The 16774-nt window shown below is 40.4% G+C and overlaps 1 protein-coding gene across 1 annotated transcript in view; it reads right to left on the bottom strand.

Moving 5' to 3' along the window:
- Window positions 1–16774, bottom strand: part of DLGAP1 (DLG associated protein 1) — a 218325-nt gene that overhangs the window by 139733 nt on the left and 61818 nt on the right. Inside the window, exons 3-4 of the mRNA XM_032790259.1 lie at window positions 7340–7517; window positions 3658–3898 (exon numbers count right to left, since the gene is read on the bottom strand). Coding sequence (XP_032646150.1) covers window positions 3658–3898; window positions 7340–7517 — 419 coding nt within the window. The remainder of the gene's footprint in view (window positions 1–3657; window positions 3899–7339; window positions 7518–16774) is intronic.

The following is a 16774-nucleotide window of genomic DNA, read 5'->3' as shown; positions in this document are numbered from 1 at the left end:
TCATCATCAATTTCTCCTCCTAACTGGAAGAACCTGCAACCCCCCTGAATTTCTGGCTAACTACATGGGTCAAAAAGGATCATCTCTTTTCTGCACTATACTGAACTACCTAGGCTGACTATTGCATTACTGCCTATCTGTGAATTAGCCTGAGGCAAGGAAAAAGAAAGTACATGGATGCCCTAGGATGAAATTAAACTACCAGTTGAGGTTGTGAACCCCATAAGAGGTATGGTTAAAGTGGTAATAAAGGACAAATGTGACCCTGAAGAGCCTGGAAAGACAAAATAAAAGGCAAAATAATCCAGTAATTCCTATAATACAGGAGAAAGAACGGAAACCTGCAGCAGTCTTTTAAATCCTTCTGCAATGTCCAGTAAAGGGCTGCAGGTGCTTCCGTCTCTGGACTTTACAGAGGCACCTGGAACAGGAGTAGCAAATGACTAACGATCTGTTTCTTTATAGTTTTAGGGCCTTATTCTCCAACCCACATTCTCTCCTCAGTCCTCTGGGATCATCTACAAACATCTTTCGTTCTCTTATTCTTACCGTACCCCACCCACATTTTTTCTAAACCACCAAAACTTCCGTTTGAGTACAAAAAGAATGGACATTCTTCTTATGTGGGTTGACTATTAGTATTATTTTAAAACAGGAAACATTTTAACATGACTTTTCTCATTCTTAAGAAAAAAAATCAATTTATTGAAAAGATATCTCACACTCCCAGGCATCCATTACATGCTAATAATGGCACCTATGTACTGCAAGCTCTCTGCCTTCAGCTGCATGTTTCCCAACACATTGGAAATGAATTATTACTGTATGACAACACACATTTTATGTAAACCCCTCAGCTGCGATTGGGTGCAAACTACATGGCTGAATCATCTCCACAGAAAAATGACCTTTCACATTCATAACACTGTAGTTTGGAAGTTGTTTCTTACTAGCCATTGGTTTAGAAGAGAACTGTACTATCACAGTTGTGTTGGGATTTTGTGGTTCCCAGTGAGTCTGATGCTGGGTAGAATCAAGGGACTTCGATGAGATGCGATATGATTCAATGCAATGCGATTCAATTCACTTCAACAAGGCTTTATTCAATATGTGCAGAAGGAAAGCCCCTGGTACAAAGAATCAGGCACAGACCCTCCAGCAAGGAGCCCCTCCCCTTGCTATTTTATAGCACATGGCACTTACATAACAAGTTACATAACAACTTACATAACATGAACCTCTTACCAGTCAAAGTTAACCTTTCCTTATATGGGTCTGTTTATCACATGCTCATAGTTCTCCAGTCCACATGCTGAGCTCAACCCCCTCCCCCTGGCCTTCTCTAGAATGTTCCTAGGCTGGTGAGCCACAGCATGCTTCCCTATGCATAAGCACCCTGCAAACCACATTTTATCCAAAATGAACACAAGCATACCCTTCAGTTGTTAAAGATGTTTTGAAGTTTATGATGCATTGCCAACATACGTCCAATAATGCTTGCACTTCATATTGTAAATGGTATAAATTAGGCAGCACATTTTTGATAAAAGGACCAAAAATTCTTTTGACGATGAAAACCAGTTGAAAAAGTGGCTTTGTAGAGGGAAAGGGGTCAGAGACAAGGAACTCAAGCAACTGCAAGAGTGAGATAACACACACAAAAGGGAAAAAATTAGGGAAGACTGTAGAATTAACAGAACATGGGAAAAATGGTAGGTGGAATATGAAATGGCTTCTAGCAACTTGAATGTAAAATGAAATGATGCTTGCGTGAGGCAGTAGAATGGATACAGAGAAATAAGTCAAAAGCAGTGGGCTCTTTTCAATACTCATCTGGAGAAAACAGCTTGAGAGTCCTTATTTCTGGCTTTCTTGAATAGGGCTTTGAAAATACAGATTTTGCTTTTGTTCCCTGATCTGTTTTTTTCCCCTTGAGTATGAATTCCGGTGATACTGGTTAGTGGACATCATGGTTATCTTTGCACGTCAAACAGAAAGAGTTTGTTTTTTTTTTAAAGCAACTATAAATAATTTAAAATATTTGAAAAAATTGTCAACGTCATATCTTCTGGTTTCTGTTACAAAGCCAGAACCTCATTAGGATGATGGGCAGGAGAGTGAGACGGACATGCCCCTCCCCCACTTTTTGCTATCCTGTTTAAGCAAAGTGGCTGAAGGAGTAATTCATTATCACCTCTCCTCCCCTCCAATTTTAAAAATGTGCTCACACCACCACAAAGAGGAGGACTTTGTGCAGGTTTTATTGTGCAAGAGGATCCTCCCAACTTATCTGCAAGCAAAGGGCCTAATCCTCAGCTTGTATAACTCAGCATAGTTCCACTGAGTGCATTGATTTACACCAGCTGAGGGCTGTTGGGATGGTGTTGAATTATTGTGACTGATATGAGTGAATGTGATGAACATGAGTTTGGTATGGCATGATATGTTTGAATTTGCTAGAGGATTCTGGGCGCAGGGTTCTCTTAGCATTAGACACTTGGTATGGAAATTTATCAAGAGTGATCAGAGGCTCTATCTGTGTGCGTTTTTCAACATGGAACTTTGGAACATATCAGCTTGAGGCCAGCTCACCAAGTAAAGAAAATGCAAAAAACACGCGATCGGTGAGCTTGGCACAGGCTGACCAGGGTCAAAATGACCCTTTTGGATGGCATCGCACTAAGAGCTTGAGTGAATGATTTATGAGAGGGTAAACAGCAACTGATCTTTGGTCTCTGTTTTGCAGCCCCTTTTAAAATATTAATTAGGGAAAACCAGTAATGAAATGTCCACAGGGCATATTTCGAGAACATGAGACTCCTTTGAGAGCAGAGGGTATAAATATTAAGAATATCATATGTACAGTTCTTAGTTCCCCAATTAACATCTGAAGAGTTCTGTGATGCTGTAACACAGAGGGTCCCAGGGTAGCCAACACCCTGCTATGAGGGATTTATGGAGAACTTTTGAACCACTGGGCCTCGGGGTAACCAAGACCCAGCTTTGGGGGACATTTGGCAGACCAAGTACTTGAGACAAAGAACAGAAGTCTCCATCTAGGACTGGTAGCTATACCTGCTTTGTTTGCCAGTCAGGATACTCTATAAGGCCAATACAATTACAGAAGGTTTATGCTTGGGGAATTGAGGCTTATTAGGGAGACGCATTATATAATCTTTTATTGCCTGTGTAATTCTTTCTCCAATATACTGCTGTGCATTGAGCAAATTGAATCCAAATTTTCACTGGTACCAGTAACAATCTGCCCAGTAGTGGGCTAATAAAGGGCAATTTCAAAAAGGGCCAGAGTGTGTTGCTCCTGCACAGCCTAGCTGTAGCTGCATTCCTGGGAACAGGAAGAGTAGTAGACGTGACCTCTTTGTTCTCTACACCCCTGTGTTTTTGGGTCAGTGGATCTGCATGTCTCTCCTCACACTATTGGGTCTCCTGCTCCCAGGAAAAGCATAGTTCTATGGTATGTGGGGATATGCAGGTTTCCTACAGTCTGGTCCATATATGCAGAAGAAACATAGCATCTCCAGTGCATTTCATGCCTGGCAAGGATTTGGAGCAATGATTTTACCATTAGTGTAATATATATTGTGCCAACTGGTGCTTTTATTTTGCCCCCTTCTGAATTCCCTCTTTGTTACTCACCAGTACTGCTCTGGATGGTCCTCACTGTGGTGGCTGTGCGTGGGGGAGATGAGGACCTCAGCGACACACATTCATCATCTTGGGAACAGCCCTTCTCAATTGCTCTCACATAGCTGTGGCTCCTCATGCGGAAGCAGCCTGGCATTGGCAGATCCAGGGCCTCTACGGCCTGAGACTCTAGTTCGCTGAACACTGACTCACAGACTGATTCAAACTGACCATTTACTTCCATCTCACTCACCTGCAAGCCAAGAACAGGTAGTTTCCTGTAATTATATCCCATTAGAGCAATCTATCCTGTAATAACATTTACAAAGATGGAACAATACTTAAAATTTCCTTTAAAAGTTCCCTTTGAACAGCAAGTGATTTACACGTTAAATTTTTTTTTAATGCAGTAACAATTCTCCAAGAAAAATATACAACGTGCATATTCAGAGTCAAGAAAATACAGAGCTATGGACACTGAGGGCTCAGTCCCGATCTCATGTGATTAACCCAACTTGAGCCAACAGCAGGGATTAAATCTGGGATTTCTAGTATTAAGAGGCTGCGCCTCTCCAACTTGAATGAAAAGGACTAACTCCCTTGGCTGGCAGCTATAATAGGCTATTTAACCCTTATTTTGTGAACCAGCTGCCAGAGAATAACAAAGAGCCAGGCTCTCCTAGCCTGAGTTACACACAAAACCACATGGCCTTACAAAATTACAAACTTTGCAGCCATTTGCCTGTGTTTATATGGCAATGGGCACCCACATTTCTAAACTCAGGATTGAGCCTTGAGATTGGTATTAAAATTATAATAATCACCATAGGAAAAATGCACATCTGAAACAATAATGTATACCATGATTTCATTATTTCTCAGGCATTCTAAAGGCACAGAGACCAAGGGAAGATGTGAATGGCTTAGGATGGTCTAGGAAGATATGAAAGATGCTATACTGGGATGAATTTTAAGAAAGAATAGGTTGAGTATCAGGCCATATTTCTGAACAGTGAAATCTATTAGACTGTGGAATAACTTCCTATGGGAAATAGTAGAAAGAGATTGATTGCTTTAAAAAACACTGGACAAAGCACTGGATATTATGTTGTAAAGAACAACCCTACATTGGCAGGGGATAAACTAGATTGTCAGACAGGTGCCTCCCAGAGCTCACTTCTAGGATTTCTTTTAAGCTTCCTATTTTTACTGGCAAGGAAGCCTACACTCTTTGGAGCATGGATAGCTTCAATCATCTCACAAATCAATCCGTCTAAATTGGAGTCAAATAGTTTTATCCCACGCTTACAATTTCAGTTTGCTGTTTTCTGCTGGCTTCCTTCATAACTCTGTTTTTTACAGCACCTGCTTATACTTCGTGCTAGTGCTGTAGACTCCTACAGTGTATAGTAAGCAGATGATGCCTCTGAATGTCCAAATTCAGCAATCCCTGCCTAAGCAGTGCAGACTTAATCTTGGATTGAAGTCACTCCTCTAGCCCATTTATCCTGCATAAAAGTCCATGGGTGAAATCCTGGCCCCACTGAAGTCAGTGGCAAAAACTCAGTGACATCAATGGGGCCAGGATTTCTTAAGTCCAATCAGCAATACTTTTAGATTGCCTTGATATTTATATTATATGAACACAGAGACAGCATTATTTTTATTCCATGACTACTTTAAAATGAAAATTGCTCTAAGTCCAAAAAGGAAATCTCTACTGAAAATGTACTGTCCAGTTAAATTGGCCTTTACCTTTGCTGGCATAAATTGGAGGTTCAAAATTGTAACAGCAGTGATGGACATCTACAACATGAGTTATTACCAGTGATTTAGAGTATTGTCCCAGGGTTGGGCCAGATGGCTACAGGAGAGTGATCGAAGACAGATATATTAGCCCCAGGTCAAGCAGGTCTCTTTTCCCTGGGTAAGGTAACAGAGGTAGTTCCAGAACAATCAGGAACTTATTAGAACAAATTAAGGCAGACAGGCTAATTAGGACACCGGGAGCCAATTGAGAAGCTGCTAGAATCAATTAAGACAGGCAGGCTAATCAGGGCACTTGGTTTAAAAAGGACCTCACTTCAGTCAGTGAGGGGAACGTGTGAGGAACTGGGAGCAAGAGGCGCGCAAGATGCTGAGAGTGAACAGGCGTACTGCTGGAGGACTGAGGAGTACAAGCGTTATCAGACATCAGGAGGAAGGTCCTGTGGTGAGGATAAAGAAGGTGTTGGGAGCAGGCCATGAGGGAGGTAGCCCAGGGAGTTGTAGTAGTCACGCAACTGTTAAAGGAGACACTAAAGACAGCTGCAATCCACAGGGCTCTGGGCTGAAACCCGAAGTAGAGGGTAGGCCTGGGTTCCCCCCATCCTCCCAACTCCCTATTTGATATAAGAGGAGTTGATCTGGACTGTGGGTCCCACCAGAGGGGAAGGTCTCTGGCCTGCCCCCCGACCCATTAGGTGGGCCAGCAGAGACTGCAGGGATTGATCCCCTCCTTTTCCTAATGCTGGCCAGTGATGAGATTAGCCGAATGAACAGCAGGTTTGTGCCACTAACAAAAGGAGCCAAACTGAGGACTGCTGTGAACCTCTGAGGTGAGCAAATCTGCCAGAAAGTGCAGAATTCACCAAGGCAGAGGAGGAACTTTGTCACAGCACACAACACCAAATGAAATGCAGTGCCTTACACTAGTTGGCAAAAAATACATAACATGCCAGAATACCCTTGCAGAATAACATATCTGACTATGATATTTTAATGTGTACATTCATTCAAGTTTTCCCAAAGAAAATTACCTTCTATCTTAGCACCATTTTAGGGTCCAACTCTGTTTTCGCTCCCACTGTTTTTAAGCAAAGTTGAGGGTACTCAATACATCCCTGACCTGTGTCCTATTTTGCATGCATGGCAGCTAGACAGATATGACAGCATGATGACTCCATATGCATATTTTATATAAGGGCAGGCTATCCCACTGTGTCAACACTTACAATTTAAAATGACCCAGAGTGCACAATATTCAACTGACAGACTGTAGCTGGCACAAAAGACGATGTTATGATTTTTCAGGAAAATAATGCACATCTTCATAATTAATGTGTGAACCAAACACATATGTACCATGTACATCATAAAGTCAAAGCTCTATCAGAATTTAAAAAAATGTGTAAAAGGAGCTAATTAAGCCAATATTTTGAAAAGGTTTATGTCAAAACAATTGTGGAATAGAAAATACCAGTAACCTTTATTCTTCTTCCCTTCAAACATTTTATGGTCCCCACTCCTTAAAGGAAGACTCATTCTTACTAGGACTCCAAGTCCTACATTTTTAGAAGTGACTTGTTATTTTGTATGCTAAACCTGAAACTTCTTAGAGGGAGTGCTGAGCACCTGTCCACTAAAAATCAGGCCCTTTTAAGACATTTCATGCTGTGCAACCAAAATCACCAAACAATTTTCAAAATTTAGACTATAACATTTTCAAATCTTATTCCTTCACAAAAATGTACATGAAAAACATGCCCATAAGTCCTTTTAAAATTCAAATGCTTTTGAAAATATGTAATTTGTTGCATGTCTGACTTCATTGCACAAACAAAAAGGGTTTCTGGTTCTACATATTGCACATACAGCTGAATTGGCTGGGGCCTGATTTTGATCTTGTTCTTAGATGTGCATGCTTGCCACCCACCTGACTAATCGTGCTCATGGCTCTCATGTAGCTCTCATTCCGGGAACGGAATTTAGGAGAAGTTAACAGACTTGCAGGGTCCAGACTGTCCAAACTTCTATTGATTGAGACTTCACTCACTGCCCTCAAGTAACTGTGGCTCCGGATTTGAAGTTTTGGAGAGTGTTCACTGGATATCCTTGAAGGAAAGAGAGGGAAAGAGACATTTCATCAAATGCAAATAGCTTAACTGTGACTGGGAATAACAGTAAATTGTCCTGCAGGAAAGTAAAACTCAAACCAGAAATTATGTTATCTTGGAGCATATATGAATTCAGTACAGTACAGCAAATCGGCCAGTTCCAGTTCGTTTATAAGTAAAAATTTTATGAGTGCTTGCATACACATGCTAGAAGTCTAACTACTAAGATGAGTGAACTTGAGTGCCTCGTATTAAATGAGAATATTGATATAACAGGCATCAGAAACTTGGTGGAATGATGATAATCAATGGGACACAGTAATGACAATCGAGGTGCTAAAGAAGCATTCGAAGAAGATAAAGCCATTGCGGAGAAGGTAAATGAATTATTTGCATCAGTCCTCACTGCAGAGGATATGAGGAAGGTTCCCACACCTGAGCCATTATTTTTAGATGAGAAATCTGAGGAACTGTCCCAGATTGAGGTGTCATTAGAGGAGGGTTTGGAACAAACTGATAAATTGATATTCACCCAACAGTTCTGAAGGAACTCAAATGCAAAACTACTAACTCTGGTATGTAACCTATCATTTAAATCAGCTTCTGCATCAGATGAGTGGAGAATAGCTAATGTGATGCCAATTTTTTAAAAAGCCTCCTTATCCCGGCGATTACAGACGACTAAGCCTAACTACTATATCAGGCAAATTGGTTGAAACTACAGTAAAGAAGAGAATTATCAGACACATACATGAACATGATTTGTTGGGGCAGAGTGAACACGGCTTTTGTAAAGGGAATTCATGCCTCACCAATCTATTAGAATTCTTTGAGGCTATGAACAAGCATGTGGACAAGGGTGATCTAGTGCAGCAGTTCTCAAACTTTAGTAACCCGAGGATCCCCATTTTGATTTAAAAATTTGCCGTGGACCCCCAAACCCCTTGCTCAGCCCCAGGTCCTGCCCCCACTCCACCCCTTCCCCCAAGACCCCACCCCAAATCTTCTTATCCCTGCTCCATTCCTACTCCTCCTGTTCCCCGCCTCCCCCAAGTGCCCCAGTCCCCCATCCTCCCTCTCTGCACTTCTTGCACTCCAGGGAACAGGTTCCCCGGTGTTCAGGGAGTGCTGTGAGGGAGGGGGACGAGTTAATCAGCGGGGCCCACGGACCTCCTGGAGTTCCCTTGTGGACCCCAGTTTGAGAAACGCTGATCTAGTGGATATAGTGTACTCGGGCTTTCAGGAAGCATTTGACAAGGTCCCTCACCAAAGGCTCGTAAGCAAATTAGGAAGTTATGGGATAAGAGGGAAAGTCCTCTCGTGGATCAGTAACTGTTTAAAAGGACAGAAAACAAAAGGATAGGAATAAACGGTCAGTTTTCAGAATGGAAAGAGGGAAATAGTGGTGTCCCTCATGGGTCTGTTCAACCAGCGCTGTTCAACATATTCATAAATAATCTGGAAAAAGGGGTAAAAAGTGAAATGGCAAAATTTGCAGATGATACAAAATCACTCAAGATAGTTAAGTCCAAAGCAGATTGTGAAGAATTACAAAGGGATCTCAAAAAACTAGGTGACTGGGCAACAAAATGACAGATGAAATTCAATGTTGATAAATGCAAAGTAATGCACATTGGAAAACATAATCCCAACTATACATATAAAATAATGGTGTCTAAATTAGCTGTTACCAATCAAGAAAGATCTGGGAGTCATTGTGGATAGTTCTCTGAAAACATCAGCTCAACGTGCAGCAGAAGTCAAAAAAGCTAATGGAATGTTATGAACCATTAGGAAACAGATAGATAATAGGACAGAAAATATCATATTGCCTCTATATAAATCCATGGTACTCCCTCATCCTGAATACTGTGTGCAGATGTGGTCGCCGCATCTCAAAAAAGATATATAGGAAATGACACTGATTAAGGGTATGGAACAACTTCTGTATCAGGAGAGATTAAAAAGACAGGCTTTTCAGCTTGGAAAAGAGACAACTAAGAGAGAATATGATAGAGGTCTATAAAGTCTTGACCTGTATGGAGAAAGTGAATAGGGAAATGTTATTCCCCCCTCCATAGAACACAAGAATTACGGGTCACCCAATGAAATTAATAGGGAGCAGGTTTAAAACAAACAAAAGTAAGTACTTCTTCACACAACGCACAGTCAACCAGTGGAACTTGTTGCCAGGGGATGTTGTGAAGACCAAAACTATAACAGGGTTCAAAAAAAAAGAACTAGATAGGTTCATGGGGATAGCCTCATCAATGGCTATTAGCCAGGATGGTCTGGGATGCAACTCCATGCTCTGAGTGTCCCTAGGCCACTGTTTGCCAGAAGCTGGGAGTGAATGACAGGGTTGGATCACTTGATTGCCTGTTCTGTTCCTTCCCTCTGAAGCTCCTTGCATTGGCCGCTGTTGGAAGACAGGATACGGGTTAGATGGACCATTGGTTTGACCCAGTATGACCATTATGATGTTCTTATTTACCCAAACTGACTTTCCATTTTGTTTGGTAGGTGTTGGGTTTTTTTTGGTAAATCAAGGACAAATCAGTTACAACATCATAATCTGCACTATATTTATTGACAGACTAGTCCAAAGCAAAACTTCATGCTGTAATGACAACAGCAGAGGTGAGCTTTATGGGAACCATAGCAAGTAGTGCAATAGGTGTTACTTTTAAAGCAATTAGACAATGGACTACTGTTTGCATTAAGAGTAAAGTGCTGAAGGATACACATTCCATTATTAAAAGAGCAGTGAAGACGTGGTGAGTACCGTCAGAGAAATGGCTATTTCAAACATAATATACTGAAGGAATCTCATTACAACAACCATCAATAAGGGGGCCGAGGAGGCCAGAAGAAAAGACCTAATGGAAAGACATATAGTTACTGGGTCATCAAGCACAGAAGTGCTAAGCATCTACTGTTCGTACTGAAATCGGTGGGAGTTGTAGGTGCTCAGTTTCTCTTAGGGTTTGTCTCATAGGGAGGTAATCTGGTGCTAATCTTTTGCAATATACATTTGAGAACCTATGTATGTATGTATTTTATAGCATATTCCAGTTTGACTTGACAGCTTGCTTCTTATAGAACTGTAGGAGATAAGGGCTGCTAACTGTAAATCAATGACATATAATATACACAAAAAGCAGCTGGGGTCATTGGACAATCTACCCCTATAATAAATCATTCCAAGAAATATACTGCTACATGGGTGTAATTTGGTTATATTCAATAGTTATTTTGGATAGTGACAATAGCTGCCAGGCTGTAGGCATTTTTCATGTCGAACAGCTATTTTCCATTTTCAGGAAACACATTAAGTAGCTTTTAAATGCAAATTCATTTAAATTCAAACGTTTGAAAAGTCCATTTCTGTTTTTCCACCTATAATGAACACATCATTAAAAAAATGGGGAACTGGCTAGAAGTAATATAGCTGAAGGTCCTCTTTCATCACACTGGGTCAGACAGACCAACGATAAATACATTTTCTTAACTGATGTGTTATTTGACCCAAAGCAACAATATTGTCATCGTAAGTAGGAGTAATATTTTGTATGGATCCCAGTGTCAATAGTGACCCTCTGGTTGTGATTTCGTATACTGAAATTGTAGCAAAGGAAATCATCTCTCTTTTACAGGACAAATGCTATTTACAATTATTGCACTACCTTGTTCAACATAGTTATCTGATCATGCACATTTCAAATATTTCTGTTAGTAAAACATTTCAGAGATGCTGTTTTGGGACAGGTCAGCGGGGGTCCCTTATGCTGGGGCTGAGGGAATCGTTTTTAGACTTGTAACTCATTTGATGTTTTGCTTAGGCTTGACACTGAAGAATTTCTTGAAAGGAAAGAAAACTTATTTTAGTTTCCACAAGTTTATCTCCAATAATGAGGGGTTTTGGAGTATTTGAAAAAACAATTATAAATTCAGTTCCTCCTTAATTTCTGAGGTGCGTGTCCAAATATTATATCAACAGTGGCTGACATATTCTGGAACAAATTGCAACTTCAGTCATTCAAAGCTACAAGTACCTACATAAAATGCTCAATTTGAACAACTTTCTATGTAGATAAAGATGGCACGGTATAGTCTCTATGGACTGTATCACCATATAAAGAGGATGGTAGCCACACACCAAAGTCGTCTCCATCATGGCCTTCCACTTAAACAAACAGCTTCAGAGATTTTTTTTTTTTTAATTTATTTTTTTTAAAGAGCACTGAGTGCAGTAATTGTTGAAAGGAACAGTTCTTCTACATCAAACATGACCTCTCCCCCGGGGGGTGGGGGGGGGGGGGGGGAAGGAATACTCTCAGTTTCTTACACAGTTGGCTTTGTCACAATATTGAACAAGTCAGTTTTCCATTTTGAAATGGAAACCTCACTACTGTGTGTGTATGTCTGTGTATGAATGAATGAGAATGAGACAGAAAACACAAAAAGCGACAGAGTGTCCTGTGGCACCTTATAGACTAACAGAAGTATTGGAGCCTAAGCTTTCGTGGGTGAATACCCACTTCGTCAGACACAAAATTAAAGATAAGAAATACACACACAAGTCTGACTTTAAAGAGAATCTGTGTGCCATTCTGTGTTTACTTTCTGCAAGCAATTACAGATATTGTGCACTCAAATAGCTAATAGTAGTTATTTGTATGTGCAGTTTCCCAACTGCACATAAGTCTCATAACTGTCTACATATATTAGGTGTGTACTTTGATTGTGTAATTGTACACATAACTAGTTTAATGGTTAGACCCCATGTGTAATTATGACAATACTGTAAAACCTATTAATAAGGGTCACAACTGGAATGCCATGTTCTCTGGATGATCTAATAATAATGAATTTAAACTATTTATTAATTATTAGAGAATTCTGTCACCATTTGAAGACTGGTCATTTATTTGCCTTCTTCAAGCAGTGAGTCAATAATTGGATAGACTAGATATAAAAAATGTTCAGATTACACACACACACACTGAACACTAAACATAAAATGACTGACCTACCTATCACCTCTATTTGTAGCTGGCAGAGCCTTTTAATAACAATTTACGAAAACCTGATCAGTAGATCTCTTGGAAATAATTAATTATATGTAGTTTACTTGGAGCACTCAAAATATGCATAAAATCCAAGTTAAATGAATAATTAATCACAAAAAAATTATCAGATGAATACTAACTATTTCACTGCTCTCTTTTGAGCTGCAAGCAGATCAGAAGGTCCTCAAATATATTTGTTAATCAAATTAATTTGTTTTTTGTTTTATTTTATGGACTGATTGTAAGCCGTTTGCTGACTGTATTCAATATGTGATATAAAAAATTCAAACTGTGTTGATTTGCAAATTAATCAAATACGTCACCTGGTGTTGTTTCTGTTCATGGATTGGACGAGTATGCAAACACTAATATAACAAATCACAAAACTCAGTGCACAAGTATTGTCAAATTAAAAATTGTTTTTTGTAAATATCCAGGCATGCATCTTTGAAATTTGCTTTCTGCAAATGTCTGGTCCACTGTAACAAGTCATACAGACACCTTAGTCATCAACAGGGAACAAATTTGGGCTATTCAGTACCAAAAGCAAAGACCTCACTGGCTTGAGCTAAAGGGGATCTCCCCGTGGCTATAAGAAGCAAGTTGTTCTAATCAGAGGGACCTGCCATCAGATGAAGACATGATCATGTGCACTAGGCACCACTAAACTTTGATTGTTTGAATGTTCATGGAAAGCAAATACAAAAGAGGCATGAATCCATGTGAAAATTTGAGCACGTATTTGCATATTTTTTTGCAGTATTTTTTACCAGTTCTATACAAAGTCACCTAATTTCTCTGCCATGGTATATGCTTTCTTATTGCTTCTGGATGTGGGTGGGCGAATCAAATAGATTCTTTTTCTGACTTATTTTGTCAGATAGTTGGTCCTTAACTACACGACTGACCAGTTCAGCACGTGTCTGGGAATGTGTTTCACAGGTGGCTATTTATCATACTGCTGATTTACATGACAGATGGGGAGCCAGGCAGGGACTGAGATTTTGGCAGCCACTAGAGTTGGTGACTGTTGCTCACTGATGACCATATTTTCACGGGTTTCAATATGTTTAAAAATGGTGGAAAAAATAACTAAAGTTTAAAATACAGGCAAGAAGTACATACAGGTAGCTAAATTGTTGTTAAAGGCAACCCTTATATAGAAAGAGTTATTTATTAGCTCCATACATGTTCAGGACTGACACTTTACAAATGTGTAATAAATCATTATCATCATCATCATATGCCACAATACCTATACAACAGTCTTTAAAGAGTAGCTGAAAAGCCACAGGAACGTTGAAAAACATTCTGTTTAGGAATAAATCTGCCAATATATCATAGTTTCAAGTTTTCACTTCCTTAGTTTATTATCAGCAACTTCAACCAGTTATGATTCACAGAGGATGACGACTATGGGCAAGATCTATACATGAAGTGAAATGGCTTAGCTAGCTCCACTGACTTCAGTGTATACAATGATTAGCAGCATGAGCATCTGAACTCAAAGATCCTGGAACCAGCCCCTCAGGTGTGCTGCATCCTCTTTGCATTGCACTGCCTGTCTACATGACTCAAGGATGATCACTCAAGCACAAGCGTGGCCCTGAAGGGAGAGGCAAAGAGCTTACTTACACAGGGCTTGTATACCACACCCCCTGCGACTAGTAGGATGGAAAGATAAAGGTGTGGTTGGGGTGCCCTTAAGCTTATCTTGATTTGACCTCTTGTGGCCATTGCATGATGGTATAATTTAGAGAAGCCTTCAGGCAGCTTGAACACAGCACAAAGAGGACAATTTTATCTACAATATCTAAGCACCCTACAAACAGTAGTGAATTCATCCTTACCAAACCACTGTGAGACGGACAGTATTATTAGCCCCAAGATGTAGAACTGAGGAAAAAAGAAGATGTAGGGCCTGGTGCTGCTAGCCTTACTCACACAGCGCAGTGTGCTCCTTTAATTTGCATTGTTCATTTCAATAGGACTACTCACAGAGTAAAGTACTGCTCAATATAAGTAAGTGTGGGAGAACCTAGCCTAAATGATTTTCCCAATGTCGCACAGGAAGCCTGTGACAAAGGCAACAAGTGAATTCTAGTCCAGTGTCTAAACCAGGCGTGGCCATCCTGTGGCTCCAGAGGCACATGCGGCTCTTCAGAAGTTAACATCCGGCTCCTTGTATAGGCAGTGACTCCAAGGCTAGAACTACAGGTGCCAACTTTCTAATGTGCTGGGGGGTGTTCACTACTCAACCCCTGGCTCTGCCACAGGCCCTGCCCCCCCTCAACCCCTTCTCGCCCCCTCCCCTGAGCCTGCCATGCCCTCGCTCCTCCCCCCCCAAGCCTCCTGCATGCCACGAAACAGCTGATCAAGAGATGTGGGGAGGCGCTGAGAGGAGCTGATGGGGGGCCACTGACATATTACTGTGGCTCTTTGGCAATGTACATTGGTAAATTCTGGCTCCTTCACAGGCTCAGATTGGACACCTCTGGTCTAAACCATAATATAATTGAGGATCAGAAGAGTGCAAAGGAAAATGTTTAGCCCTCTTTGCACACCACTTTGTGACTAGTGCTCTGTGAATATTGGCCATACCCGAGGTGGCCCCTGACTTTTATTCAAATACACTTATGGGGTAAAACTATGTTAGCAGGATTGTGTCTGAATAAAAGTGCTTCTGAATGTTTTACAGGAAGAGCCACTATATCTTCAAATTGACTCTGAAATGGAAAAGGTAAGATGGACAAGGAGGATTTTTCTATTTACAAGAAAAGGGAAAATGTGATGATAGGAATATTACCTTTTATTTCTGAGAGCAGATTGAAAAAATTGTACTTCTGCTGTCTATGGCAAATGTATTAGATGATCATATGATCAGTGCAGACAGCACTTCCACCAATAGGTGGTGCAGTGTCTTTATCACAGTGTTAAGTTGTTGTGTACTTTGATATTATGTTGTTGTCTTGGTTTGGGGCAGAGTGAGACAGTGGCACTAGGATATTCAGTCCTGCCCGGGTGTGCTAGGGTTGGTACTTGGTACTTTAGTGTTCCAATAAATCCTTCGATTTCTGTAAGCAAGTATTACAATATTTCACTTGTGCATGAAAAGGAGTGTAGAGTCGGGAGAATGTGTTGGCAGTGACTGCCTTTTTTTTGTTTTTTGAAAGCTTGACAATAAAAGAAGATATCCCCGAGAAAATGTAATTAGATGGTCTTCTGCGTTTCAGTGTGCAAATTCATAGCACAAAACAGTGTTGTGCCACATGAGTTCCTTGTCGTGTCAATATTAAGTCTCACAGCTGTACAAGACAAAAGGAAATGGTGCTGTGTCCAGAAATATGTAATGAATACCTCCACTAGTCAGGCTGTGAGGAGCAGTCAGTGTAGAAATATATTTTAACTCATCTTTAAAAAAATAAAAATCTTTGCCTCTTGCTGGTTAAACATCCCAGAATTCATTTTTCTAGGCTATCCCTGATAGCATAGTTCCCATGGAGCTAATTAATTCTATGCTGAATGCCCCCCCCTTCCCCCAGCCTGGCTGGTGGGAGCATCCAGCACATAGCTCTGTGTTTAACTATATTTTCATTGTAGCTTTTGCTTTAAGGGAAAAATCATCTGCTGTCTGATGCTAAGTAAAAGCAGAAGGACACCAATGAAGATCATGCACAGAACAAAGTCATTCAAGTGCATTAATCTTATTCCAGTCATGACGTGGGTCATCAAAGGGGTAATTTTATTGCTGTTGCTCTTGCATTATGTTGTGTTAACTTTTCACTGCACAGTGTACAAGGCTGTCGCATTACAGAAATTGGCAAGGGCAAAATATCAGCTACATTGTGCATTTGTTCTCACTAGAAGTTTGCCACGTTTTGAAAAACCTCCTTTCCCATATTTTTTAAAAATAATATGATTGTCTTGCTAACGGTTTCACACTTTGAAGATAAAATCTTAGTACATGTCATGGAACAGTTGCTATGGAGCCATCCATGAGAAAGAAAAACAAAAACTTGCACATAACCAGAATATCTTACTTGCTGAGCAGAAATTCAACAGCAATAGTACAAAAGTGGCAGCTGTTTCCCTTTTGATTCTAAGAATCCATTAATCAGATTATAAATCATTCTAACTATACAGACCAATTGGCATTGATCTCCATGCGGTTTTTTTTAATAA

This window comes from Chelonoidis abingdonii, chromosome 2 (genome assembly GCF_003597395.2).
Source record: "Chelonoidis abingdonii isolate Lonesome George chromosome 2, CheloAbing_2.0, whole genome shotgun sequence".
Classification (NCBI taxonomy): Eukaryota; Metazoa; Chordata; order Testudines; family Testudinidae; genus Chelonoidis; species Chelonoidis abingdonii.
Note: the sequence above shows the minus strand (reverse complement) of the source record. Positions and strands in the feature narration are given on the sequence as shown.